Below are 25,864 nucleotides of genomic sequence, written 5' to 3' on the forward strand. Positions count from 1 at the left end.
TCTACTCAGTCAGTTACTAAGGACCACATTTTAAAAAATATTTAATTTCCTCAATATATGCACAGGACTACTTAATCAGAAACTACATCCACTTATCTGCTTATTCAAGTGTCTAAATGACTTCCACAGTCTATCCTGAAGCCCTACACACTTCAAGCAACTGTAAGAATTCTTTAGCAGTATTTAACTGACAAGTTGAAACAGAATTTCTAAACACTTCTATTGTTTGCATTTTTCCAGTGATTATGATGATATGCTAAAGTATCTTGTTTTCCTGGAGTATGTATATTGGGATTAAGAAATCTATATAAAATATATTATGCCAGCCAATCTAATCAATGCAATATGTTTTGTGGCTTTTTTTTTTTTTTAAATTTCCTGGACTCATCACAATTCTGTCTAAACTATTGAACCTGCATTCATACATAACTCCATAAGTAGCTTCTGAAAGCTAATTTTCTACTCTATTTTAGCTTCCAGGATCAAACATAGGAGTATATAATATTTTCCATTTCTAACATGGTATTTGATTTTCAGTAAGAGTAGTTTACCAAGTAGATATTTCCATCTGACTCTTAATGGTACAGCATAATAAAGAAGACTGAAATAGAAATCAAATGTGTATTTCTACAGCTGCACTTAGAAATCTTATGCTTTTGCAAATTTTTGTGCAAGTATTTTGTCGTTTTGAGTGAATTATCTAAAAGTGATGCTTATCATAATGAATACTTAAATATCTTTGATCTTTCTCCAGACTTCTCCATGTAATTCTTTGTTAGGGAATGAATACTGTTACTGACATCATCTCATCCGGTGAATCATCTCACTTAATCTGGTGTCCTTTAATCTTCCTTGCACTTGCTCACATACTGTAGATTTTTAGTGTGCTATAGAAAGTAATGGAACTCAATATTTACTTTAAACAAGCTACTATGTATTCCTGAGATGCCCTTCCTTTGTATTTTTATATAGCTTCATCATACACAACAAAGATACTTTCTTCAATAATGCTACAAGAAGTAGAATTGTACACCATATCTTACAAAGACTGAAATACGAAGAAGGGAAAAACAAAATTGGTAAGTGCTGAGCAACATGCTTTTAAACGTGGGTGCTAAGTCCTATCAAAAAAAGAGGAGAAGTCTGCCTGGGCTCGTAACAGTTTTGCTTCCTTTTTAATCACCTCAGTGTTTTGAGCTGTTTACATCTCACCCACTGCTGTTGTAGGGTCTTTGCCTGGAAGACCTGATCATTTCCCTGTAATATCAGGCTGCTTTCACAGGCACATATGTCACCACATGGGATTTATCACCTCTACAAGGAAAGAGATTGACTTAAGCAAGAAATATTAACGATTAAGGACCCTGGAGAAGCAGATAGACTCATGCAGAAAAGCTTTTACTCTTTCATAAAAATGTATTTGGAAGGATGGCGAGATTTGTGGTGCTGTACATCTCAGCCTATAGGGCTTCTCCCTGGATACCTGTCCATCCCTAAGGGAGACGGAAGGTTCTATATCTCTGTAGCTGCTGTAAGTCAGAAGGGAGTTCACCAATGACGTCCTCACTGCAAAGGATGCCATGCATAACTATGGCATTACTTTTAAATAGTGGGTGGAGTGAACCTTTGGAGCAGCACATATGTGGATCCAGGAGAGCAGGCAGTGAAAGAGGAGGGCTGGACTACAAAACAGTGGCCCTCTTCTGTCTTGTGATACAGAGCATGTACTGCTTGTGTACCACATAGAGACTGGGGCATCACAAATGGAGAGGCAACCCCCGTAAGACTCTGCAGCCTATTTCATTTCCCTGCTGTTTAAAGCCCATCCTTCCTCAAGAGGTAGAGAAACATCCCAGAACTTCACTTGTTTCTTCCTCAGCTCCTGGGATAAGGGCAGTAATAGCTCTAAGCAATGACAGTTGCAATGAGAACAATGACAGCTCTGAGCATAGGGGAGACAAGAAAGGGAAGAATTCATGCGGTGCATACAGCCATTTCATCTAGCACACACACTTGCAGTCCTTCCCTGCCTCAAGATCCCAAGCTCCCTCACATATCTACTTGTGTTGTACCTACCATGAACACAACCTTGCATTGATCACTGGGCAGAGCAAAGCCTGACTCAGTTGTACACATTTTTCTTTTCTGCCAGAGACTTTGCAAGAAAGCATATTCTGCCAAGCAGATACTAATGCAATCACTGAAAGTGCTATTTATGTTGAATTAATATTTCTCATTGCTGTGTTCTTGCTGCTATCATTCCCCTGTGAATTAGAAAAGGAATCGGGATTCTTTGCCTCTTGGTCAATGGGGTTCAAATGTCTTCAGGTTGTTAGTGCCAGTATTTAGTTTTGCATTGCCTGATAGCTGTTCAGTCCTATTTTGGTGACTTTCCAAGTGAAAAGTGCCCACATCTCAGCAATCATTCGTTATTTCTCTCAAGGTTCTCATTAAAGAGGGACAAGGCCTGACTGAGTGGGGTGTATGATTACTTTTTTGTGCCAAATAGTAACCCTTTTGGCTCAGGTTCAAGTATATTTTCTGGTCTTGTACTACTGCAGCCTGTTTTGTTCCTGTTGTATCTCTTAGTCCAGCAGCTTTCATAAGACATAATTGAACATATTTTAAAACATTATCATAAGGAAATTAAGAGTTTCAGTTGCTTTACTAGCCTGCAGTTCAAAAATGTAAAGATCTTCTCTGAAGTTTTCAGCTCCCAAGTAATACAGCCTTTCATCTAAATAGTTTCCTTAGACCATAATTTATGGGGTCAAACTTCAAACCTGGTGTGAGGTCCCTGATTTCACTGAAGTTATGCTAAAGATGGATTTGGCAAATGAATCTTTAAACCTCCGGCATAATAAATGATAGATTATGATTAATATTTGAACAAGTCTTTGCTTGTATTATATCTTAGTTCATAAAAATCTATAAAAGATGAATTTTTCTACATGTATCTTTTACTGTCAATGGGCTTCAGACTTCATTTAGCCAGCTTATTATGAAAATATGTTTTGCTTTTTACTTAGCAGTTTTTCTGGTCCTACTGGTAAATAATTGGATACTTTTGATTCTTAGGTCTGAATCGATTGCTCAGTAATGGCTCCTATGAAGCTGCATTTCCTCTTCATGAGGTATTTTTCTCAGTTTTTTTTTTCTTTTTGAACAGACATTTCCCACAAAATTAATTTTTAATTGTGTAATCATTTATTCTCAATCTTATTAATGTTATTACTCTCTTTTGTATTCTGCATCTGCCTCTGACATCCCTCCCATTTAGTAATGCTTTTTTCTTGGAAAAAAAATTATTTTTTTCTTGCAAAAAGAGATGAGTAAGGAGAGTTGTTCTGGATCTGTTCTGTAAAAATCATTTGGGTTTGATAAATCAGTATGTTTTCAGAGGGGAAAAGTATCATGCTGTGGTTTTCTCTTTGAGATTCTCCCGTTTATAGCCTTTGACTTGGACACCATTTACCATAAATTTCTTAGGAAGAATAATCTCAAATCTTACTGAAGTCAGAGGAAATTGTCCTTTTAATGTCATATTTAGCTTCTGGTGCACAAGTATGGAGTTTGCATAAATTGTGTGATCCATACCGCTGGTGAGAGAGATTTCTTAGATATTCTTTTTTCTGCTGTTGCTCATTAATGTCTAGATTTGTATTTTAGGGAAGTTACAGAAGTAAGAATTCGATAAGAACCCATGGGGCAGAAAACCACAGACACCTGCTCTATGAGTGCTGGGCTTCCTGGGGAGTGTGGTATAAATACCAACCACTGGACCTTGTGAGGTAAGACTTTCCTGCTTTTAGTAGGTCACGTTATAGGTGCTTTGAGCATAGGTTATCTCTTCTGACAAAACCATGAAAAGCTCAGTTAATTCATGTGTTTTTTAAAAACTGATCCTGAGGTCATGGGAATACATTTCATTCATGGTGCCACTACATTCAAAGAAGTATCTATAGGGGAGCTTGTAGGAGGAGCTGAAAGTGAAGTTTCCTTCTAGAGTTTCCTGACACCATAACTTCTAATTAAGGGTTTGCAGAATATTTAAGAGAGAAAAAAAGGAAGAGAGAAATCTGTGGAGGCTGGGTAGACTTGGTTGCATGTCTATCCACTGGAGTTCTTCCTCCTCAGAGCATGGCTTTGGTGAAAAACGGGCTCTCATCGACTAGATCTTCTTTTTTTTCCAAAAAGCAACCACAGAAGGAGCCCTGGCTGAAGTTTAATGATTCTTACAAATTGCATGGAGCAGAGCTCACAGTCATTGCGTGTGCTACTGTGTTCAGCAGCACTAGTGGTGGATGGGTGGAATTCTCTCCTGTACCGCCTCCCTTAAACTCAGCCCAGTCACATCACCACAGTCTGGATTTCTATTCATCTTGGAAGAAGCCTGCAAAGAAGATACACTGAGACAGCTGAGACATGACTCCAAATTCTTATAGCCCTTTTAAATAATGTATTCAAATAGGCTTGCATGCGCTAATAGAGGATTACATATTTTTATGCATATATATTATATGCATGTATAGACAGAGCCTTTACTGATCATGTTGGCAGAACTATTATTGGGCATTAATGGGCTTTTTCTACTTGAAGAGAGGAATATGAAGCTACAAGGGCCTATTAATAAAGTCTTTAGAAGTATTGGGATCACTGAAGATATTGATACAGTGGCCATTGGGAAGGGTCATACAGAGCATGCAATAGGTCTAGCATATTAATTTCCCCTTTTATAAGTCCTGTAACTGATAGAAACCTTTGCTTTTATTGATTCTCAAAATTTCAGATAGAAAGCTTTGTAGAGGGTGGCCCTGGAGGCAAACAGTGTTATTGATTAAGGCCATGTAAAACCTATCCATTTCATAAAACGGGAGGTGTTCAATTTCCATGGAGAAAAAGTTCACAGAGAAATACAATTAAAAAATTTTACTGAGTCATGTAATTTTTAAAATGCTTTAGAAAACAAAATAATGTATTTGTACTTCATAATTTAATCCTGAAAGCTTCTTTTTTTTTTTTTTTTTAAATATACTGGCCTGTACAGAAATATGGAATTTTTCTCAAATTACACTATGGAAATTGCTGATTTACTGAGGAGCCAACAGTTATACTGAAGTTTTTTATTTTTAATTTCCCAGTATAAAATAAGATATTAATGTCACAGTATAAACAACTTACCTCTATAATGTTTTTTAATCATTTGTCCATGGTGGTCAAGGCCACTGTTCTTCATCAACATTTCTTATTTGTGAAAGTGCTATTTAGCACTATATCTGAGTTTTGGTTTAATTTGTTTTATGAATATGGACCATCAGGCATCTGGAAGGTTTTTTAAGTATCAGAATAAATGGTAAGAGAATGAGCAAGGTTAGACACATGATTCTGGACCTTGGTAGCAGCATTCTTGAATAAGCCTGGGTTTGATGTTTAAGATTCTGTAAGATGCTTTAGCTTTTTATCAGACAGTGACATCCACAGATTTTTCCACAGCTATTTTAGAAAAGAAAAAAAGAAATCAAAATAGAAGACCCCTAGCTGAGGTCATGGGTGTCCTGTGGTGGTTCAGAGTAGGTGTTTAGCCAGAGAGGAGGGGGGCAGGTGGAGCTGTGAGCCTCCCTGAGCATTCACAGCAGCGTGAGTCTCGGTAGCCATCGAGCTCACCAGGGTTCAAAGCTGCAGCCCTGGCCCAGCCTGCCATTTGCTGCCTGGAGCGCACCCATGGCTGCAATGAATGCACTGAAGGAGGGATGACAGGAAAGGGGAGGGAATGCCTTTTTCTTCTCACTTCACAGACACTAGATATCTCGCATTTCCTTAGCTCCTGCCAAATCTTTCCTGTCTGCTGCCACTCTCAGCAGCTCACGTGTCTAGTGAGCTGGAGATTTTTCCATGAAGAGCTGACAACACCAGCAAGACCTGTTGTTCATTTCACTCAGAAGTATCTCAGCATGCATACTTTAAACAGAAGCTTTTTTAGTACCAGTTCTGCAGCAGGAGCAATTTTTTTATTTTTTTCCCATACCAACACCTATGTGGGGTGTGCTTGAAGGGAGTAGTGTTGCCATCTGTACAAAAGGAGTGGATGGATGTTAATTCTTCCGGACATCTGGACAGAACTTACTGCTGCTAGCTGACATTCCCCTTTACTATATGCTTTAGAAAGGCTAAGGAGTAAATTAGATGTGGATAATATAATTATCTCATTAATAGATATGATATTTCCACCTTAAAGTCAAGTTGCCACAACAGTAAGTGAAATTGTTCATACTTTGGTGCTGTTTTATTTTTTCTTTAGCTGTTAAAATGAGGCCTTACATCTCCAGTGCTATCAATTTGGTGCCTCCCAGATTTCATTTAATCTCATCAGCTGGCTGTTATGGAGATACTAGTCACTAGAAATAAATGAGAAAAAGTCATTTGAGGGGAATTGCGTGATTCTGCTTTCACTCTGCTTTGAAAGACATGGCAGTATGAAGGCGCAGATTTGGCACAATTGCAAAGGCACTCATTAATCAACAGATGTGGTAGCATGATTTTAATTACAATTCTGTTGGAATTTAGGGTCCATAGTTACTTCACAAGAATAATTTAAGATCCTTAGAATTGATAGCAATTGGAAAGAGGCAGGACTTACGATCACCTCCTTCGCACTTCTTTGCATAGCTGCTTTCCTCTAGGTTGTGCACAAATTGCTCCTGCTGCTGCTTGCACATGTTATTTACAGGACAAAAAGGGAGGGAGAAAACTATATTTATAAAGTGATTGTAAAGCTACCTAAATGAACCTGAAAGCAGAAGTAATGCCTGAGTAACTTGCATTTTACTCCATATTTACATTAAATTACTTGATTGCAAGCTGACAACTCCCTTTCAGTCTCCTGTCAAGCCTTCCTCCCCACCCCATTGCTCCTGACATGAGAGCTTCATGTGTCCAAAACACCTGTGGGAAAGTTCTAGCTCCCTCACAACTTGTTTCTGTGATGTAAAAAGTTCTGTATAGGATTTCATTCTGACCTGCAAAAGAATTAATGAAGATAGATAGGTTCTTGGCTTGAGTCCAAACCTGTCTATATTCTTGCTGCTCCATGACTTCCTTCTAGGCATCCTGAAAGCAAAAGATTATATAATGAAGGTCGTTAAACACAGAGGAATCCAATATCACATTTTATGGGTCTGAAATCAGACTTTGTAGCTTAATACTTTTCAAAAATGTGCCTTATTGATAAAGACTGAGATTGAAATCTTGGCCCAGTTAAGTCAGTGATAGTTCTACCATTGGAATGGGGTGAGGGGAGAGACAGTTCACTGTTAAGGTAGGTGATATTGGAGGGCTAGTATACATGCTAGCATAAAATTGAGAAGCCAAAATTATTTTTTTATTATTATTCTAATGGTACAGCATTTATAAGGATAGGACAGATGGATTATTCTGTTAGGTGCTTGGTGGTTTTTTATGTCTCTGCTTTTTAGGTTAGTTGTGGAAGAAATTTTCTGTGGGAGAACCATCAAAGACACAAAACATTTTTTTGTATCCTTATTAACAATCTAAAAAATTGGATGGTAATAACTTAACAAAGTTAACAAAAATGCAAACGTTATCATGGCTGGAAAATTTCAAAGAGGCCTTCAATGAGCAGAGTGATAAGAAGTGAAATTTAGGTGTAAGTAATGCATAGTGATGCACCCTAGAAAATAAATCCCTGGAATTCTTCATGTACATTACTGAGTTCTGGCTAAAGTGCCAGCATGCAGGTAAGAGAACTGCCATCACTGTGGAGAGCTGTATGAAATTTCTCTTCTATATATAGTGACAGAGAAGAAAGAAAGAGCTTGTTCCTCGTATTTGGTGCAAGTTGAAGAGAAAGAGTGGCAAAGGTATTGTCACGGATGGAGTGATGCACTTCACTTGTAAGAGAGAAGCAAAAATATACTTTATTTATATAAAACAGTGAGTTAACAAGGTTCATTGGTAAATGTGACAATGGTTTAACAAGATTCAATGGCAAAGTACACTTGATTATTTACTGCATAGAAGACAGGATCAGACAAAACTGTCAGGGAGACCCTCCTGTTGAGTCATGAGGTTCAGAAAGGGGGTCCCCCTTGCTTTCTAAACTCCTTCTCAGAGAGGAGTCTAGGTGAGGCTGGATCTAGTCATAGTCCCAGACTTGGTCAACGGTTTATATCTAAAGGTTTATATATGCGCGATCAATCCTTTATATCACTTTGCTAAGATTACAAAGTTTAGCATGCTATTAGTCACTTACTGAGGATCTGTTGCAGCAGAGGAGTAACCTTGAGAGGCGTCCCTACTCAAGGGGAGATCCTGGTGTGCAGCCTGCTGCCATGCAGGAGACCTCCAAGAGCTCTTGGGCTGCTCACTATTTACGGGGTTAAGATGATTGACTCAGTCATATTTGCATACCAACCACAGATTTTAGTTTCTTCACTGTGGCTAGGTGGGTGCATTGTACAATAGCCCTAGGCTATTGTGTTGTTATCTGTTTCCCGAATCCACTTTGAGCCCATGGAGCCATCATGACCCAATGTATCCATTATGATCATCACTGGTGGTTATCGCTTGAGCAGGGTTACAGGAGATAAAGTCCAGGGGGGTGGGGGGGCACACCATCACAGGTATCTCTAAACCGTCTTCATCTCCTGAGGGTCGTGATGGTCCAGGCTAACCCAATTATGGATTGGAAATGTGGAACTGCTCTGAACATGGCATCTAGGAAGGTCTCCAAAGACCTTGTGACTGCCATAGTTTGTTTCTGTAGCACTCAACCTAGTGGTATCTGAGCAGAGACTTACAGAAAAAATATGCTAACTACAGGGCCAGAAGAAATTAAATATTAACTTGATCCTGATGAAAATTACAGTAGTACAGCCTGTGGAATACCAGCTGTGAAGTAAAGGGCAATAGTGGAAGATTGAGGCTGTTTGTCCATATTTAAACCAATATGTATCAAAGTAATGTCAACATCCTGTACTTATTTTTAAAACCAGGCTCACAAATGGCCTCGGATGCCTTTTCCTTACATTGCAGAGATTGGGTTGTTCCCCATCAAGTCCGTTCTTCTTTATGCACACACTGAACCTTGCTTGGGTCTTCTTCTGGGATGAAGCTGTTTGATCTCTATGATTTCCACTGTTAGATGAAAAGGCTCAACAGAACAGGAGATGAAGTTTGTCATGAATATTTGTTGGCTAGGGGTGTGGAACAAGGAAGCATTCATCCTTGAATGTAGGGAATGAAAGAAAAAAAATCTTGATGAATGTTAGGTTTACTTCACCACTTTGAACTATGTACATGGAGAAAAATAGGTCATAAATATTCAGGGGAAGTAAGCTCAAAATGTGAGCTTGCTTTTTCAGTGGAGCAGGCACAGTTTGACATCCTAGGTGTCAGGAAAACAATTAGGCTAAAGAGTTCGCTAACACTCTTAAGTCAGGGCTCAAAAAGTAGTTTCCAGTGTATCTTTTTACAACCAGACCTGCTGCCCTTATCAGAACTGAACATGTTATCGTTAGCTTACCACCTCTTTAGCCTGTAAATTTGAGTCTCTGTTGAATGACAGAATAATAAAAACAACATGACAATATTTGGCTTCTCATACAGTGCTGGTAAACTTAAATTATAATAATCAGTGTAGGTCAGTATCATTCAGCAGAGCGTGAGCTCAGCCCAGACAGATATTGCTCATGCTGGAAGTTTTTGATATCCATTTGAAAACTGATGATTTTGTCCATTCCAGACCAAGTGTTTCTTTCTCTTCTCCACTGCCTCCAGCCCTAGAGCCCATCATGCGTCTTTTCCTCCTCACTGTGAAAGTTTGATCAAAGATGTTTTCTGGTAGCAAAAAGGAGCCAGCAGTGCTGGCTCACTGCATTCTTTGTCTCTGGACAGATCAGAAGTTTCATCAGCGTAAAAGTGGGTTTTCATCAGCAGCTATTCTCAAATTCAGTTGATATGCAAGTTTAAGTTGTCTGCAAAGTCTCTGAAGTGCAAGAATATCATCTTGCCTCATTCTTTAAAACTAATCTTGCAAATAATCTCCTAAAATCTTCATTGTAATCATGATAATTGCATATTGATTTGTAAAGCATCCTAATCTGATCATCAGCCTACTGTGCAGAAAACCATTAAACACAGGACAATGCATGCAACCTGCTCCTATGCTGATGAGTTCAGCAGGTTTTTTGTGTGCTTGATGTATTCTTTAACACATAAACAAAGGTTTGGTTGTGTTTGGGAGGAGGAAAAATGCTAATAAATATGTAGCAAATAGGAGCTTCCTGGCCACTTTGCTGTTGGTTTTTAAGCAATATAGCTAACAAATTAGGATTAATTCAGGCTACTTTCCTCAAATCAGTGCAAGATGATACATAAAGATATTTGTTGGACCTCACTTGTACTTTACTTTCCACCTGTGGTAGAATCATGAGATTAGTTTTCCAGGAAATGAGCTAAGAAAAGAAAGAATCAAATGAAGATAAACTGGATTGGAGAATAACCTCTGGTTAATTAATTTCTTATAAATAATTTGGGCCCAAATCATTTTTGCTGTTATACCAGTTGTAGGGATGAAACTGATTTCAATGCAATTATTTGGGAAGTACAGTTACACAGCCAAAAGGCAAAGAAAGCCATCTGTTTCTCAGACACAAAGAACTAGCTTTTTAAAATGAACTCACTGTTTCCTTTCTGAGGTCTCCACTCATCTCACTGTAAACTGTGGTTAGTGAATTTTTAAATTAATTTTTTAAGTTCAGTCATGAGGCAGGTCGCTCAGTGTGGATTTAGAAGCCTAGTTGCAGGCTTTTTCTTCAGGAAATTCTGATTCTGATTCTATCATACTCTTCAGATATGATAGAAATATTTATTTTCTATTAACAAGCAAGATTAAGCTGATTTGTTCTAATTAGCCGGTAACTTTGCTGTGTTGTGTTTTAAAACAGACGATACTTTGGTGAGAAAATTGGGCTGTACTTTGCCTGGTTAGGCTGGTACACAGGGATGCTCTTCCCAGCTGCCTTCATTGGATTGTTTGTCTTTTTGTATGGAGTCACCACTTTGAACCACTGCCAAGTCAGGTAATGTGGGCACTTTTATAAGGGAAATTACAGCTGTGGGTTATTATGAATAATTTAAGAGGTCTTCATACGAATTTTTAATTATTTCATTTTGAACTGTTGAATTAATACTCAGGAAAAGAGTGTGCTTGGTTCTCATAAGGTACCCAGTATTGAGCTTCCCTTGTTTTGTGCTGCTGAATTGGGATGGGAGGCAACATTTCTTGCCCAGCTCCATTGCTGATGGTGCTGGCAACTCAGCATGAAGTAGGGAAAAAGTAGGGCTCCTTCATTACTGTTGTAACAGGCCAGCAGAAGAGTGGGGAATTTTCACTCTCTTCAAGGCCTTTCCCAAAGATCCACCACAGGGAGGTCTTCAGAGTTCAGACTCTTCAGAGGTCTTCAGATGAAGAACTGCCTGGACCTTCTGCTGAGTGCTGCATCTCTACATTCTTGCACACTTAAGACAAGTCACAAGAATAAGTCAAACTTAACTTTATCTGCAGTCATCCTCACCCTCCTCCCACCAAAGGTCACTTCTGACTCAGAAGCTGGAAATGGTGAAGAGATACTGCTAGGCTGTATCTCCTGAAGAACTGTCCTCTACAGTTATAACTGTAAACTCTGAGGTCTTAGACAGTCAACAAATATTAATAATACACATGCAGTTATGAACATCTTGGCTTCAGTTACAGAACCAGTATTGTTCAATAAGTAACTGAATGTTAGTGAAACTTATCAATCCATTTTAAGACTGATTGTTGTGCATCAAACTATTAATTTTTTTCTTTTCTATTTTTCCAGTAAAGAAGTCTGCCAAGCTACAGATATCATAATGTGTCCTATATGTGATAAATACTGTCCCTTCATGAGGTTGTCAGACAGCTGTGTTTATGCCAAGGTACATTTTAAACTATGCAAATAGAAATGCTTTCCTGGTAAAAGCATTAATTTTGCCTTTTGCATTTGTCTTTAGTGAGCTTGGGTAGATAAAATCTTGAAAGGACAGATCAAGTTCAGCCAATATTAACATTCATTGTCTTTTACCAGGACTTAGTTTGGGTTGTAAAACACTTGAATGCAATTTGCACTTAGAGATTCAGCAGTCCCAGAGGTTGTGTCCTAGATGCATGTGTTATGGTGTCCTTGGCATCAACCTTTATCTTATGATCCATCCTTTGTACGTGGCTCCATAAAATGAATGCTTGGGTCTGAAATGATGCTCATACCTGGTGTTGCCAGGGGTCAGTCCCAGGCCACACTGGCAAATAGTCCTGTCAATTGACAGGTCCATTTCACATGTCAAGGGAAGGATCCTCAGGATTGTCATGCCAGCTGCACTCCTGATCACATTAATTTTATTAGTGAAAATAGAAAATAAAGCCTAGTTATCATAAATTGATCACACTATTAATATATCCCTCAGGTGACCCACCTTTTTGACAATGGAGCTACTGTCTTTTTTGCTGTTTTCATGGCAGTGTGGGGTAAGTTTTTGTTTTGATATTAAGTAATTGCACAATGTTTTTCTTAAAGATTGTGATGCAACATAGACCTTTAATTTCCAGCACACTTTTTTCAGACACTGAGAAAAACAATATAGGCTTGATTCTTTTCTTTTTCTGCAACAGGAAGATGGAGGTGGTTGAAATCAGGTTTTTGTGTGATAATAATTCTAATTAAAATAAAAACATGAATGCAGTATGTAGTGTCTATGTAGATAGTTGTATTCTGGGGGGGGGTCGTAATTGTTTTTCAGTCTGTTGGCACTGAGGCCTTTTCTCTGTTACTGTTCAGGGCTTCTCTTAGCTTAGGGAAGCTCAGTGTAGTGTCTGTACTAAAAAGAATTAATGTGGTTTTTTCCCACCTTGCAGAAAGGCAATAAAGCTTAAAGACATGTAAGCTGACTGTAATTAAAGCAAAACTATGATGAAATAAATGGAATATTTATTTGAATGACAAATTGATCCAAGAGTGGTCTAACCGTTGCCATGGAGGCTGAATTTTGCCCATAGGACAGTTCTATTTCTGGCTCCGCTGTTTTTCCTACTGTGGTCTTGTAGGCAGAATTGAAGGCAAGAGGAAACAATAATTTCTGGCAGCATAAAAAGTCTTTCAAACATGCCCTGAGCATGCCCAGGCTCTTAGCTGCTACCATGCCATTCTGAAATAAGGTTAACACCTTTAGAAAATGGCTCAATGAGGTGCCTCAAAAATGGCATCCATCTCACAGCTCCGGGTGCTTGAGCTATCCTGATTTAGCCATTGTTCTCCTGTTCTTACTCACACATCTCCAACTGCTTTGGAAAGGTGTCCAAGTAATTCTTATAATCTCCATTTTAAACTGCAAATCTCTTTACTGAGCTACAAGAGATATCCAGGAGGCAACATCAGAGCCATCAGCACAACACAGATTAGCCTACCAGTCTCTCCCAGTTCCTTCCTCCAAAACTATGGTTTTGTCTTAGTTAACTAATTAAATTAGTTCATATACCAGTCAGGCCTATTCATGCCATTTCATGTAATGTTGATGATATTAAAATATCACAAATTACATTAAGGGAAAAATCCACAGATAGTACAGATTTTATGTTTCTCCTTGGTATTTCAGCTTTTTTTTAGAGCTATAGCAGAGCTGAGAATCACCAAAAATGTCTAAGCCTTAAAGATTTTTTATATGTTTACTCAGCTTTTCCAACCTCTTTCTCTGTATGCTCACTGAAGTTGAGAATTTCCAAGACAGTTTAGAGGCAGGGACTTCCATCTCAGCTACAAAAATTGAAGGGTTAACATTGTTGAACATTTATGTCACTGTTCCTAACGCTGGTGAGCATGTCTTTGGAGTGCAGCTTTTTGCACCAGTGCTTTTGTTCCTCCTTAACAGTAACACTGCTTTCAGGAAACAGGTGTGCTCACATTGCACCTATGTCTTAGCACTGCCCAGAACCAGGGCTGTAGGAAAAGCAGCTCTAGGTAAGGAGAGTCCCTCACTCAGGTCACCATGCCTAGTCCTGCCTCGTGATCGCTGGCTGAGAGAAGGCTGAGCAGGCTGAGCATGCCTGCCTGTAAAATGTTGTAGGTCCTCTGTCTTTCCTGTCCCTAGTTGACAGGAGCTGCACCTCACTTTGCTTAGCCTCTCCTTCCTCCCTCTCCTTCAGCATCACTGTCAGACTCCCAGACCCAATTCCCTCAGAGGATATCTCCCCACCAGCCTGCCAGGACTGGGAAATGCACTGCCCATCCATGCACCTCCAGCACCTAAGCCCGCAGAGAGATAAGAAAAAACATAATAAATGCTGCTCTCTGGATGATTTGGCTAGTGGAGAAGAGACTATAGGACAGCAGCTGGCGTGAGAGCTTTCCCCACCACTTTTGTTAGTTTACACTGTGCTTGTGAGCTTGCCGCCATGAGGGATGTAGGGGCAGCAACAGGAAGGAAGTTGTGAGTGTAGGGTAGTGGTTTGGGGAATAGGACGATCCTATGACTGTAGTTTCTTAAATAAGACTTTGCTGAGACAATAGTGAGATTGTGGAGGTATTGTCCATACAATTAGGGACAAAGCAGCATTAGAACAAGGAAACACACACTTCCCACGGATTTTCTGGTACTGTATTTAGAAGTTGGCTTACCTCCTGTCTTAAATGGATTTTCAGTCTGCAGTAGGCCTATTGGCAGCTGCAGGTATTACCATCATCTCAGTAAATCATAGGGGAAGAGAAGAAACAATGATAACAGTTTGATTGTGGAAATGTTCTTTCTGTCAGCATGAAACAGTAGGCCTATTGGCAGCTGCAGGTATTACCATCATCTCAGTAAATCATAGGGGAAGAGAAGAAACAATGATAACAGTTTGATTGTGGAAATGTTCTTTCTGTCAGCATGAAACAACTGGCAAGTGCATGACAAATCGGCTGTGAAAAGTTCAGCCTTCTAGATGATCCAGTTTGACAGACACTAGCATATAAAATAATGATGGCAGTGCTTTTAAAAAAAGAGAATGAAAGCAAAAAAAAAAGGCAACTAGAATTGTGTTACCTCTTTACCTGAGCTTAGCCACTGTCTTATTATCTAAAGTACCTTCTTCACTGTCTTTAGATCCATTAGTGAACTCACATCTTGAGGGTGAAGCCTCAGCCATTTACTTGGGGTTTTCAAAACCAGGCATGGTCAGGTTGGGCTTTCCATGAAGAGTTGATGTGTATGGTGGTTTCCTCCTTTCACTTTAAAGACATCTTTAATTGATGGACAAAGTGGGTTGCTCACTTATTAAATAGAAATAAAATGCTTCTTCAAATGATGAGCAAACTGCTATGGCCCAGCCGGGGAGAGGAATTACCATGACAAATATCAGTATGGGCTGCTTGATTTGCGGAGCAGCAATGAGCCTGGCTGTAGGACTCTGAAGCACAGGAACCCATCAAAGTAAGGTTGGAATTGTGAAGGGCACCAGGAGATATTGGAATAGAAACACGCTTTTCTTCAAAAAATATATTGACCCATCACCTCAGTTATTGTATGTCTGCCCTGTTTAAGCAAAGTTCTATATAAGAAGTAAAAGTAATTGATATAATAGGAAAAAAATATGGTACTTAGTAAGGTATACCCAAAAGACATAAGACGTAAGACAACTTTCATTTTAAACTGATGTAGCAAAGGACAAAAGATAGTCTTCCTTCAGTACACTGAAGGAATTCACTGGTAGTTTGTATAAGCTTTTCTGTATTGGAGCTTCTGTTGAAAAGAAGAAACCTTTCAAAAGAATAGAAGCTATAAATCTCTGTCGTTTATAGGAAACAGTAAGTCCCTATAAACACTAGTACTTTTTTTTATTGGTGAACAGATTGTCGTTGATGCTCACTGAGATGTCATCATCTTAGAAGCCAGAAAAGAATTTTTCCTTTTGAGAATCTCTAGTCTTGATTATATTTTCCAGATGTTCAAAGCTTTCAAAAAGAGGGGAGAAATACCATTTTTTGTGTTTCTGTGCTAGAGGGAAACACCTACACTTTGCTCTTTATTTATGCCTTGAGATATGTCGAGCTTGATGAAAAGGTAGGTATCCTTTCTAGGAAAAACTCCTCTCTTTTTACTGTCTGAATTGGATTCTTAACCAGAGACAGAAATTGAGAGAAAGATGTTCATTCCAAACAAATGTTTACATTTAAAGTGCAGAAAAAAGTCATCCTCAGAAAAAAATCTAGGTAAATTTGATGATCAGTTGACTCCCAGTATGTTGCTGTAAAGCCAGATGGAATTGTAGCTTTTGCTTTTCCAGTTGAAGTACTGGGGAAAGCTAGTGCAAAGATGTTGCTGTCTAGATGTTTCCTGAAGCTCAGTAGCAAAGTTCTGTAACTGTCCAACAGGAGAGTCCAGCTATTTACCATTTCTAATGCTTTGCTAGAGACAAGGTGCGCTGATGGTAGTTTCTCTGTCTCTGCATGTCTTTGGGGGAGTAAGGGACATAAGAAAAGTCCTTTTTGAAATTTCTTCTTGTCTACCTAGAAGCATGTTTCCTTTGGTAAAGGAAGTAGCTTTAGAACACTTGCTGAAAGGCAAAGTTGGGAGGGGAAAAGAGGCCTGGCATGAAGAATTTTACACTTTTCAAGCAATAAGAAATGCCAACATTTTTTCTAAATATATCAGTTAGTCTAATAAAAGATATTACTTTCCTACAAACCTTGCCTCTAGCATAAAACATTCACTTTGATCTGCTCTCTGAGGAGACAGAATTTAAGGAGGCTCTTCAGCAATATTCCTGGTATATAGAATATATTCCAGAAGTCAGGATGGGTATATTAAATGGTGTTCTGAAATACAATAGGGAGAGGATTTCTGAGAGAAGGTTAGGCTTAAGTCATTTACTGCAAGAGGCCATTTGCATTACTAGGTAATATCACAACTTGTTTCAAAAGCATCTGAGGAAAAGACGTTAAGACAGCTGTTTATACAAGTGGATGTTGAGGACTGAGCTGCAAGGTTGAGCTCTGAAGCAGGGCAAGCATAGTGTAGAAAAAGCTAGCAAAAGACCTGGGAGTTAAGGCCAATGAGAAATCCAAAATTCCAAGCAGGATTTTGGAGAATTCTCAGCACCTGGTTTAAACATGCCAATTGGAAAAATGGGAGAATGATAAGTACAACTGTGTTCTGTTGTGCTGTCAAAGTCAGAAAAGAATGCTGAAGTGTGATATATGGCATTAGTGATTACTTGACCAGAAAAGCAGAGGAATTTCAAAATGCAGTAATTTTTAGAAGACTTCAGTAGTACAGTGAATCAATCAAAGATGGTTATTTATAGCACATTTTAAAAGATCTAGCAAGGGAAAAGTGCATACTGACCTGGATAGAGAGAGAAAAGTGTAGCAGAGTAAAAGCTAAAAAAGCAATGTGCAGATCATCGTGTTTGCTATTTAATGATTTGAAAATAGCTTTCTAAAGAAGCTTCAGGAACTGCACGTATTTACTCTGACAGGTGCTAAATATACTAAATATAATATGTATAGATTCCTCACTCCAGGTGTGTGAAAAACAAGAAAGAAAAGAAGTACAGTTCAGCACAGCCATATCTGAAAGGTTGATGCCTGTGGACTCATAAGCCCACTCGAGTCCTGCTTCCAGCTGCTTTTTGGAATGGAAACAGAGTGGTAGTAATCAATCAGGCTTGTTTCTCTCAGGTCTCCAAAAAGTGTGGGGCTGCTTGTTTAGCCTGTACAAAATAATTCAATATGAGCTGATAGGAGAGAAGCAGCTCCACCAGAAGTCAAGAAATGAACAGTGCGGTAGTTTAGCAGCAGAGCCTTATTAGCACTTACTAGTTTTGCTAATCCCAACCAATCATACTGCAATTATTACAAAGATTGATAGAAACATTAGGCTCAGAAGATTGAATTGACTTTCTTTATTAGATTAAATCAAAGCAGCTGGTTACCTGGTGTAACATAACTCCAGCTTTCAGAAAAAGGATGACATGATATATGAAAATACCTTCAAACCAAATAGCTGTTTCCTCAAACATGCTTTTGATATCTTACCTTATCTTCTTGTAGTGTTCATTTTCTAAGCATACCTTAGCTGCATGGGCTAATACATTAAAATACAATAATTCTTACTGGCTAAAATTCACTTTCACCAAACTGATACCAGTGCTTAGTATCATGTCATGCCATTATCAATATGCCGCAGTAGGGCAGATAGTCCATTAAGGAGATGCTTTTAGGACTGCATGTGGAACATATTGGCAGGCTATTGTGACACTGTTACAGCTGATACTGTGCTAGCTCATGAGCAAAGAGGTTTATGTTCTCTGTGGTTATCAGCCTGATGATTTTCAGTGAGCAATAAAGGGAAGAGCCAAACCTCACAGTGGGAGAGGAAGCCTTTCCATTGATTTGTGTTAGCTTTAGGCAGCTTCTACATTCTTTTAACAAAACAAATTTAAAAAACCTGTAACCATAAACAGGCTCAGTATTAATCTCCAGAATATGAACATATTATTTTGTGACTGAGTGCTTCCTTGATTGTTCTTTCCATCACAAAATGGAAGCACAGTCACGTACAGGCATATTATGCTATCTTTACTCTGTCAATAAGGGCTGTACAGCACAGAATGTTTAATCGTGAGATGTTAATGCCACACCACGTGTACACACTCATGTAGTGTAAAAGAAATGGTCTGGATTAGAAAGGTGTAAGACAATTATTCCCATTTCCTCGGTAGTACTCTACAGATTTGCACATGCACTGGAATGTGCTTCCTCTGGGTTCTAGTTTCTGTGTATTGTAAATGGTCTTCAAACAAGGAAAGTTACTGCTTTATCTACAATAGCCACAAGAAACCTTTCGCTTCATCAGAAATCTGCTATATCTAGTAATGATGACTCACAGGAACAATTTTATTCTTTGAGAGTCCTCCCTTGGTTGGTTAGAAATTAAACATTCTCATTTAGCACTAAATGAAATCTCTAAAGCCTCAATCATACTTGAAGCAAGCAAAGTAATCCTTAGAAAGCAATGCTTTTTGAAAGCAGTTTTGATCATCAGCATGATTTGCTGTTCAAAGGAGCCCATTTATGCAAACAAATGAAAATAATGTAACAGCTTCATTCAACAGTTCTGTGATACTAGTTAACATTTTCTTGACTTTAAAACAATTTTGTATTTTTTTTCTATTTGCTCCAGCAACTGTTTTTCTGGAGTTTTGGAAAAGAAGGCGAGCCGTAATTGCTTATGACTGGGACTTGATAGACTGGGAAGAAGAAGAGGTTTGTATAAAAAAATGTACTCCTTAATCTTTAATACAAAAAGATTTGGTTAAAAATGTAAGCATGTTTTTCTTTTGGATTTATTTTCAATTCATTCTTCAAATCTTCATAAACTAGGAAATAAACATTTTTCTCCTCATATGTTTCCTCTGGAACGTGAAGAAACTTTCCACAGGCCAAACTGTCCTCTCTGTTTACACCTTTGTAAAACTAAATTAATTTCAACATATCAGTGCCTGTCGTTGTGGGAGATTTCAGGAAAAAAATGCATTTTGGGGGAAGCTAACAATTTTGCTTTTGAATCCAAGGAAATTCTTGACAGCCTAGGGTACCATGAATTTTGGCAAATGAGCTTTTATCTGTTCTTTTAGATAGCCACTAAGAATATTGATGGAGAGAAAGACTTGTGAGGCTTGTACCAGCTTCTGAATGTTCAGGTGGTGGTTACCTAAGTATGCAGTGCTGCGGAGAGACTGAGGGAGATGAACCAACTCAAAAGACTTAATTCATCCTCTGTTGGTAGAGGAAATCCCCTTAGGGAGGAAACTAAACAGCAAAAAATAGCCTTAACTTTTTTCTGTGGTGATTACCAGAAAGAAACAGCATGCTCTTGGGACTGAGAGCTGAGGTCTAAGTGGAACTAGAAGGTTTTATTATGCAGGAGAAAAGCAAGATTCCGTGGGTGTGGCAGAAAAAGTCCTCCTCGAGTGGGATTTGGACATACAGGTGTCCACAGAGCCTGCTCTCCTTTCTCTCCAGACTGTCCTGAAGCACTTGGAGGGACTGTAAGAGGCTGCTGTAGCGGTCTCAGTGCAGTTGAACTTCTATATTGCTGCTTCTATGCAAGAATTTATTTTTCATTAATCTTGCCAGCAGAGAAACAGACCTCTGAGTTATGGGATTTTTGTCTCTACAGGGCAATGTAGTTCAATAAGGGCATGAAATGGTACAATTGCTCATTTGCTGGTAGGATTTTTTTTAAATGCTTAATGACTAAGAAAATAATCCAAGAACATAAAATGAAATAACTTACACAACTGGAAATTGGTTTCTTTATAGCGACAGGGACATCATTATTTGTGCACATATGCTGTCAATTCTTGGTGATACTTCAGGACTATTGTCATATATTTAGAAAATACTCTAATACTGATTTAACTCTCCTGAGATTAGCAGCCTGCTCTTGCCAATGCTGACGAGTCACAGAGAGACCACACTGAGATAGTCCTGCCTGAGGTTCAAATATTGGTCAGGATTGACCTGCAGTGATCATGTCCCCTCATGGCTAGTTGCAAAAAAAGCTACTGCTGCTGCTGACAGCTAAGGCGAAAGACGGATGTACCAAAATTCAATTTCCAAGTCAGAATTATAGCTCAGTGTCCCTAGAATGAGAAGGAGGCTTTAAACTAACAAAATACACAAGCAAGTACAGTATGAGGCCCTTTTTATACTTTTCCCAGGAAGCCTGGTCTTACAGATGTTTATAGTTTGGGATATTATGTATCTGCACCTTTCACCATTTAACCTACCTGGATTTGGGATTATGCTGATTTATAAAGCCATCCACCTGAATCTTCTATGATCAGTTCATTTACAAATATTGAATTTCCTGTTAAGGTTGTCCTTAAGTGATGCTTTGCTTTTTTTTTTTTCCCTTTCCATGTAATAATACTAAGTGATTTCTGGCTGGTGTGGTAATGTTTGGAGGAGTCTTTTGCTCAGGTGTGAGCACAACAGCTCCAAGCCCATTCAGGACCACTCCCCATTCTGTTTCCCTCTCTTCTTTACACACATACCCAAACTCTGCTTACAACCTTGCTGCTACTACTGAAAGTGCATGTTCTCTTGCAGAGCCTGCAGGAAAGCATTCCCATGGAAGATTCCGTCTCCACTTTCTAAGCTTTTTGGAAGAGCATTACCATGCCTGTGCCACTAAGCCTTTAGCTGGAATAAACACTGGAAAGACAGAAGAGAGTAGAGTTGCTAGGTTTTTCCTCTTCCAGTTGGAAAGCCTGAAAGAGCTTCTGGTAGTTGAAACTATCCTCATAGAAATATGATGTGTTTATTTTATGATTTCTATCAAATAACATTATTTTTTATAAGATATGTTTATGTTCCACTGGCAGATTATTTCAGTTTGGCCTGCAGGATGACATATGCATGTTGGTAACTTTCAGAGGATACCTGCTCCCTGCTGATGGTCAGCTGGTCTTTTATTCTCACACCTGGCTTTTTCCAATGAGCTCTGTCAACCTGACCTCAATCAGGTGCCCTGGGGCAGTGGTGAGTGTACCTGCTCCAGAGCTATTCACTGCACCTTCTTACAGTTCTAGAGGGAGTTTTGGAAGTCTCTACAGCAGGAGGTAGCAGTCTTTTCAGAAGCAGTGTGCCAGATGGTACCTTTCTTTCTCAAACTGGGGGTTAAAGATGCCAATAGGAACTCAGCTGGCTACTTCTCAAAGATTATGTGACCAGTCATCACAGCATCAGTATTTCATTGGCATTTGAGGCATCAGTTCCTCCTTTGTTCAGCGTTCAGTGGGATCCCAAGAGTGGGAGCTGATTGCCTCCCAGAGGTGTCTTCTCTGAAGATGCTACAGCTGCCAGTGCCCATACCTACTGCACAACTCAAGCATGTCCTTGCTTTAAGGTCAGCTCTCTGGACCACTGCCTCCTCTTCTTGAGTATCAAATGCTGCACTTTTCCATTGGCACTGGGGTCTTTGCAGGACTTTGCCCCTGAGACAGTCACATTTGGAAGCAGGTATCCCAGGTGAAAAAGTGTTGAGATCATTTCCCTGTTCTGTGGTTCGAAATCCACCTCTTCACTTTGCCATTGCCTTCACCTGCAAGCAGGATGATATACCAGCAAGCAGCTGCAAACCACAGGTTTGCAAGGAGACTTACTTCTGGGGGTGCTATCATTGTCCCAGTGATCAAGATTCAGATTTTCAGTCTTTTACAAATCCCTTTTCTACATCTGGGCTACAGAGGACAATATATCCTTGGACTAGGAAGGATAGGACTCCTGCAAGAATGCACCTGTTGAAGGACCCAGAAACCTCCTGAAAGAAAAGGATATATTTCACAAAGAAATTTAGAGCAGCTCTTCTAGTGCAGAAAGATCTGGCCTAAGGCACTGCACAAAGATCTGGCCTAAGGCAGTGCACATTAATCTATATTTGATACTCCAGAAATCAGTATGGTTTCTCCTGGGAGTAAAGAATTGGAATGATCCATGTTTGAGAAGCGGGAAGGAAGGAGAACAGTCTGTTTTACGTAGATTGAAAAAGACACATCCTGTGGAGTTTGATCATGAAGTTGTACATGTCAATGAGATGTCAGTGAGAATTTTGTCTCCATAAGGTGAAAATTTTACTCCTAAAAGTGCTGCTTTCTAATAAAATCATTGCTAATTAAATTTCCTCTCTACATTCCATTCAGTTATCACTGGACAAAATCAGACGATCTCTTTTATTAGCTATTTCAAATAAATCAATTAAAGAGTTCTAATTACCATTTTAAGTCACAAGCTTTTGTTAATGAAGATTGTTATTTTTATTAACATTATCTGCCATGTCTAGCTTTTCCTTGCTTTAATTTTCATTGTCAAATTGAAAAATAAGGTTTTGCTACAGAGGGAAATTTATTAATTCCTGCCAACAATAGATTGAAAAAAAAAAAAAGGCATTTATAAAGCTTCCTATCACTTCATTATCACTTTTCTGTTCTAAATGAAGAGACAAGGAAATGAAACAATGAAGACAATGGGAAGGAGAATTAAATTGGTTCAGATATGCAACCCTGTGAATGCCTCGCCACTTTAGATTTTCACCCAAGGCGGGCATGCAGCAGCCCCTGCAGTGTCCAGGTCCCCCAGGCAGGGGACATGGGCTGTGAATGTGTTCTGACTCTTTCAACCCTGGATATCTGGATTTCCTTTTCTTGTAAATGAGGTGCAAGGTGGGAGACACAGAGAGTAACTGGGTCTTGTCTGGGTGTGCAACAAGAAAGCAACTAGGCAGAGTTCCTGGCACTCCCAGCTGAAATATGGTTTCTGTTGCTATTTACAGCATACTTTTTTCTTTTTCTTCAGTGTCGCTTTCTTTATATCATTAACATCAGCCAGATACAGTACTGTTCACTTCCTGCCCCAAGCTGTCCTCAGCATTGCTGAGTGTCATTAAACAGGTATAAAAGTTCATGCCAGAGTTTCAGTTTTGTGTAGAGATGTGTGGATTTGCATTATCTGCATTGATTGGAGATCATAGGAGATACCTAGATTCATGGACAGGTGGATATGATAAGAACTTCCCTATAGTGCAGACTGTAAAAGATAATCAAACCTTGGCTTAGAGAGAGCTGCAGAGAAGAAAGGGCTTCTTGTATATGACTCAGTAAGTCAGCTGGCAGAGCCCTTGCACAATCTACAGGATGCAATTCTCAAGTGCCCTGCTTCAATGCTGTCGCACTCTGTCCTTTTGCATGTCCCTGGGCGTGCGAGAATACTAGCAGTTTCTCCTGCTAGATTATGGTCTGCTCAGCAGCCTTCAGCCCTGATATGGCAGGAACAGCTTGAGCAAGGTAGAATAAGACCAATGTGTTACCCTGCCTCCACAGAAACATGCTTAGCCTTTGTATATAGCTAATGTAGGGCTGGTTCCCTCAAGCACATAATTAGTTACACAGGCATTGCTGCTGAGCATACATGCCTCTTAACTTTTTTAAATACCATGTTACCAGATTGCTGCTTGAATTTGGAAATTAACTGTATTGAGAAAGTGCCTTCAAAATTTGAGAGAATGAGACATGACTTTTTTTTTTCCCCCAGGGGAATTTTATAAAAAGAATGTAGGATTTTAGGATATCTTATTTTTATTCACATTCTAAAGATTTGTATGAGCAGTTAACCTTCACCTATTTCAGTGCAGTCACTTAAGGTCCAGTCATTTACAAATTTCAGTCAGTCAAAGTTCAATTAAATGCAGTTGAAGGGTTGAAAGTGACTGAAATTGGTAAGCCTCGTTCTTGGCTGTTACAAAGAAATGCACAGCAGAGGCCTGGTGGAAAAGCTGCAAAGACAGTCCATAGCTGCCTTTGTGCTCCCTTGTAAACAGCTGTACCATGGGCCAGTTCTCCAGTATGCATCAGAGCACTGTAAAACTTGATCTAATGTATATGGACTGCCAGCAGCTGTGAGAGTCCATCTTCGCAGCCTGGTGCTTTCTCTCATCTCTGATGGTATCTCCGATGTCAGACTTGGGTGAGGTGGCACAGGACATGTGGCTGCTGGTGAACCTCCCGGATGGGAGAGCAGTGGGGTAGTCCTACTGCAGCTGAAAACCGTGAGGTCTTACCTGAACTAAGGGTGAACTCTGCCTTCTGACAAGGCTGTAAACAGATGTAACCAAATCTCTCCCCAAGAAATCCCCAGGTTTAATTTCAGAAGAGAGTTTTTATGGCAAAGCAGGACTTGACATTGCTGCTGCTGAAAGCTGTTCCTGCTAATAATATTGTCCAAGGTAGGAAGGAATTGAGCAATATTAGATGGCATGGCTCCTTCTTCAAAAGCTAAGAAACTTTTGCTGATAATGGGAAGGTAACCAATTACCTAGCAAACTGCAGTTGGGTTTGGAAAAAGGAGTTGTTAGTTTTTTTTTCTTTTCTTTTTCTTTTTCTTTTTCTTTTTGCTTTGTTGTAGAATTCCAGTATCAATAGGATAATACCAGGCTGGAAAACTCTGTGGTATCAACCTTAAAATGATTTGGCTTACAGCCATATAGTTTGAAAGAGCATTGTTTAGATGAGTAGCTAATTGGGGAATTTACTAAATACTTCCAATATGGTTTTATGAGTACAGTGATTTATTCTAGTTCTCATGAAGGAGATCTGATTTCCCAGCTCAGCTTTAATAGTAGCTGTGCCAGCTGCTGAATTCAAAGAGGTAATTCCCAGGAACAGTGATCTCATAAATGATCTGAAGTTTCCTACAGAATCTTTCCTAGCTGTGCTGTATGTCAATATTGTCTGTCTATTCTTTAGGAGGAAATACGTCCGCAGTTTGAAGCAAAGTACTCCAAGAAAGAACGAATGAACCCCATATCTGGGAAGCCAGAGCCTTATCAAGCATTTGCAGATAAATGCAGCAGACTCATTGTTTCTGCATCTGGAATATTTTTTATGGTTTGAGAACTTTTATTTATTTACCAGTTGAAAAAACCACAAAATAACATTATCTCTGCTGACAGAGTATGGAGATATTGGTTATGACTGCTTGAAAGTGAAATGAGCTCTAGCATGTTTACTGCAGGCTGAAAATCTGTACACAGCAAATAGCCTGAGTTTCTGTGAAGTCCTACACTACTTTACTCTTCACCGAGTCTCACAGATAGTTAAGTCCTTCCTTCAAGGGTATACACATAAGGGTATATGTAGCAACACATGTACCAGAATAGTGACACCACTGCATTTAGGCACGAACTTCAGCTGACTGAATTAGCTCACTGATTTCCTTGCCTTCCCTGTGTA

The 25,864-nt window shown here is 39.2% G+C and overlaps 1 protein-coding gene across 11 annotated transcripts in view; it reads left to right on the forward strand.

Moving 5' to 3' along the window:
- ANO4 (anoctamin 4) overlaps window positions 1-25,864 on the forward strand; it is a 143,982-nt gene that overhangs the window by 80,638 nt on the left and 37,480 nt on the right. For 10 of the 11 annotated variants that reach the window (XR_012043229.1, XM_072866324.1, XM_072866334.1 and 7 more), the window contains 8 exons: window positions 973-1,079; window positions 3,079-3,134; window positions 3,670-3,791; window positions 10,965-11,099; window positions 11,883-11,979; window positions 12,505-12,565; window positions 19,255-19,337; window positions 25,379-25,519. Coding sequence is in view for 10 of the 11 variants with exons in the window: in XM_072866324.1 (XP_072722425.1) it covers window positions 973-1,079; window positions 3,079-3,134; window positions 3,670-3,791; window positions 10,965-11,099; window positions 11,883-11,979; window positions 12,505-12,565; window positions 19,255-19,337; window positions 25,379-25,519 (802 nt within the window). In the remaining variant the exon portion in view is untranslated. The remainder of the gene's footprint in view (window positions 1-972; window positions 1,080-3,078; window positions 3,135-3,669; window positions 3,792-10,964; window positions 11,100-11,882; window positions 11,980-12,504; window positions 12,566-19,254; window positions 19,338-25,378; window positions 25,520-25,864) is intronic. The other variant, XM_072866374.1, reaches the window with a different exon arrangement.

This window comes from Ciconia boyciana, chromosome 1 (genome assembly GCF_034638445.1).
Source record: "Ciconia boyciana chromosome 1, ASM3463844v1, whole genome shotgun sequence".
NCBI classification, from domain to species: Eukaryota; Metazoa; Chordata; class Aves; order Ciconiiformes; family Ciconiidae; genus Ciconia; species Ciconia boyciana.